At 38.8% G+C, this 2,948-nt stretch overlaps 1 protein-coding gene across 4 annotated transcripts in view; it reads left to right on the top strand.

Annotated features, from left to right (window-relative positions):
* The window catches only part of LOC143017878 (retinol-binding protein pinta-like), a 71,149-nt gene extending 69,146 nt beyond the window's left edge, over nucleotides 1–2,003 (top strand). For all 4 annotated transcript variants that reach the window (XM_076172887.1, XM_076172888.1, XM_076172885.1 and 1 more), the window contains one exon: nucleotides 1,563–2,003. In XM_076172887.1, coding sequence (XP_076029002.1) covers nucleotides 1,563–1,714 — 152 coding nt within the window. In that variant the 3' untranslated portion in view covers nucleotides 1,715–2,003. The remainder of the gene's footprint in view (nucleotides 1–1,562) is intronic.
* Nucleotides 2,004–2,948: the final 945 nt, after the last annotated feature.

Genomic DNA, 2,948 nt, shown 5'->3' with positions numbered 1-2,948 from the left:
TCTTATTGATGATGAGAGTAAATTCCACAGCTATTTCAGAATGAACAAAGGAACATTTGAGAAAATACTATCCAAAATTGAGGATGACCTGAAATGTACCAGAAGATGCTGCACTTCCTGGCACTGATGTGCTTGCACCATACGTTATAGTGGGAGATGAGGCTTTCCCGCTGAAGAGAAATTTTATGAGGCCCTACCCAGGTTCACAGACTGAACATAGGGTAGAGAAGAGGATTTTTAATTATAGATTATCTAGAGCCAGGAGGATAGTTGAGTGCACATTTGGTATTCTAGTGCAAACCTTCAGAATATATTTAAGAAAACTTAAAGCTATGCCTTCTAACGCTAATGCAATCATTACAACAACATGCATACTTCACAATCTGATACACCCAAATGCTGTTGCATTACCAGATACTGTTGTCATGCCTCCATCAAACACAGTACGTCCAATGAGAGGAAGAGGGGGAAATGCTACAAAGGAGGCTTTTGGCATGAGAGAAACACTGAAAGATTATTTCAGCTCCCCAGCTAGTTCAATGCCTTGGCAAAATTATAAAATATAAGTAGACAAACAAACTTTTGTAGGAATCTTTGTTGAGTGAGCTAAGGAGATGTATTTCCGCAGTGGATAATAGGCTGTTATTATACATATGGAATTTCTTTCTTCGGTTAATAATGTGTATTTTTTTTTTCTCTCAGTACCTTGGCAATATGATAAGTATGCAAACATTATTGTATAGGAAAATTGTTTAGTGAGGATAAGAAATGCATTTCCACAGTGGACATTAGGCTATTGTATGGAATTTCTTACCTTCACAACCCAGCTGCCTGCTTATTTCAACACGGCTTCTTTTCGCCACGTTATCACGGTAGTGCAGCGAAGTCAGGTCATACAGCTCTGGTTTACCTTTTGACTAATTCTATTAGCATTTCATCTGAATCCACAAAATTAAAGTAAGTTTTGTAGGTTATATTTTATTCAGTTGGTGCTTATGTATATCCTAGCTGTACGCATTGTCATTGTATCAGTGATAAATAAAAAGAAGACGTATTTCTATAATTTTTCTAACTTTCTCATGATCCCATTGTGGTGTTTTCTTTGGATTATCCATGGTTTGGTAGGACAGAAGGTAACACTATTTGCTTATATGAAGGCTGAATCTCGACTGGAGTGGAGCAGGAGGAGCAGGACCGTGGCAACTGAGTTCACACTGGCGCTCACATTCTGCTCACGGTCCGCTCTCGCTCCAGTAAAAATATCTTTTGACGGAACCGTGACCGGAGCGAAACCGGAGCGAGAGCGGAGCGAGAGCGCCAGTGTGAATGCTTCCACTGAAATTAATGAGACAATATTGGACCGGACCGAGAGCGGACCGAGAGCGGACCGCGACCGGACCGATAGTGTGAATCAAGCCTAAAACTACAGATATATACTCTTGCAAAACACAAACATATCCCGAAAATGTTCGTTCATCTATAGTTTTATGAAAATTTGCTCCCAGGTTTGTGATAGCAAGAACATTAATTAAAATCTGATTCCAACCCATTTCATTCTGCAGGGTACTGGGCCAAGAAGGTAGAGGACAAACGAGATTGGCTGTTGAACGACGAAAAGTTCTGCGTGAACGAATCCAAGCGACTTGGTAAGCCCAAAACATCTTCGGACCTTTTTGGACTAGAAGGAACGTTCAGGAAGTTGGAAGTCGACTAAAACCGAAGAGGATGAGGGGAACACAATAAAATAAAATTCCCATTTTTCTTGCGCGAGGCAACACAATCCCAGCAGGATAGTTAGTTAGAGGGCAGGATAGATAAGATGGGGGAAAGGGAGGGAGGGGAGATTTGGGGGTTTAGTGGAAGGAAAGAATGAAATGGAAGGAAGTAAGAGTTATGATAGATGTGGGGTAGACCAACTTGTTCGGTTAGTTTATAGTCTTTTGGACACACACACACACAAACACACACACACACACACACACACACACACACACACACACACACACACACACATATATATATATATATATATATATAAATATATATATATGTATATATATATATGTATATATATTTGTATATATATATATATATATATGTATATATACGTATATATATAGAGAGAGAGAGACATTGGGACAAATTATGGGAAAGGTGGAGGGGGAAACACGGGTCTTTATCTGATTATCGAGTTTATTTCTGACCGGTTTCGCTTACAATAGCTTCTTCTGAAGAAGCTATTGTAAGCGAAACCGGTCAGGAATAAACTCGATAATCAGATAAAGACCCGTGTTTCCCCCTCCACCTTTCCGTATATATATATGTATATATTTATTATATATATATAATATATAATATAGAATATATATATATATATATATATATATATATATATATATATATATTATTCCTACGCTATCCGTAGCATGTATGAGCAATACCATTTTCCCAGTGTTTTTTTTTTTTTTTTTTTATGAATTAGATTAATGATCATTGTACATTTGAACACAAACAGGGATGACTTCTTGTGCCAGGAGAGCTTGCATTTTTGCGCATGTATGGACATTCTTACATAAATACTGTAGAAAACTTGTTTTAACGTGTTTGTTTTACATTTAGAGCAATATTTCTCTATAGAAAAGGGGTCATACAGATAGGACAGTCATACTTGCTAGAGCTATTCTCTAGAGTTGACTGGTTCATAAAACCCAACTAAAGGTTGGATGGCTTTCATCTTGGCAGTTAACACTGCTACCCACTTCTGGGCGTTTCCCAGGTCTTTCTGTTACCTTTCCGTCATTTCGTAGCTCTCCGAAATCCGCACGAGTCCTTTTTGGCTCGTGAGATTCCTCGGTCGTCCGGCCCAGCGAAATCTAGTATTAATCTGTCGTAGTTTCGAGTAGTGTAGATCCCGTCCCCACTGCCTACATAGCGTGTCATTCCACGCG

Source organism: Oratosquilla oratoria, chromosome 33, assembly GCF_046742065.1.
Source record: "Oratosquilla oratoria isolate Oo_2021 chromosome 33, ASM4674206v1, whole genome shotgun sequence".
NCBI classification, from domain to species: domain Eukaryota; kingdom Metazoa; phylum Arthropoda; class Malacostraca; order Stomatopoda; family Squillidae; genus Oratosquilla; species Oratosquilla oratoria.
The sequence above is the reverse complement of the archived record's forward strand: the minus strand, read 5'-3'. Positions and strand labels throughout refer to the sequence as shown.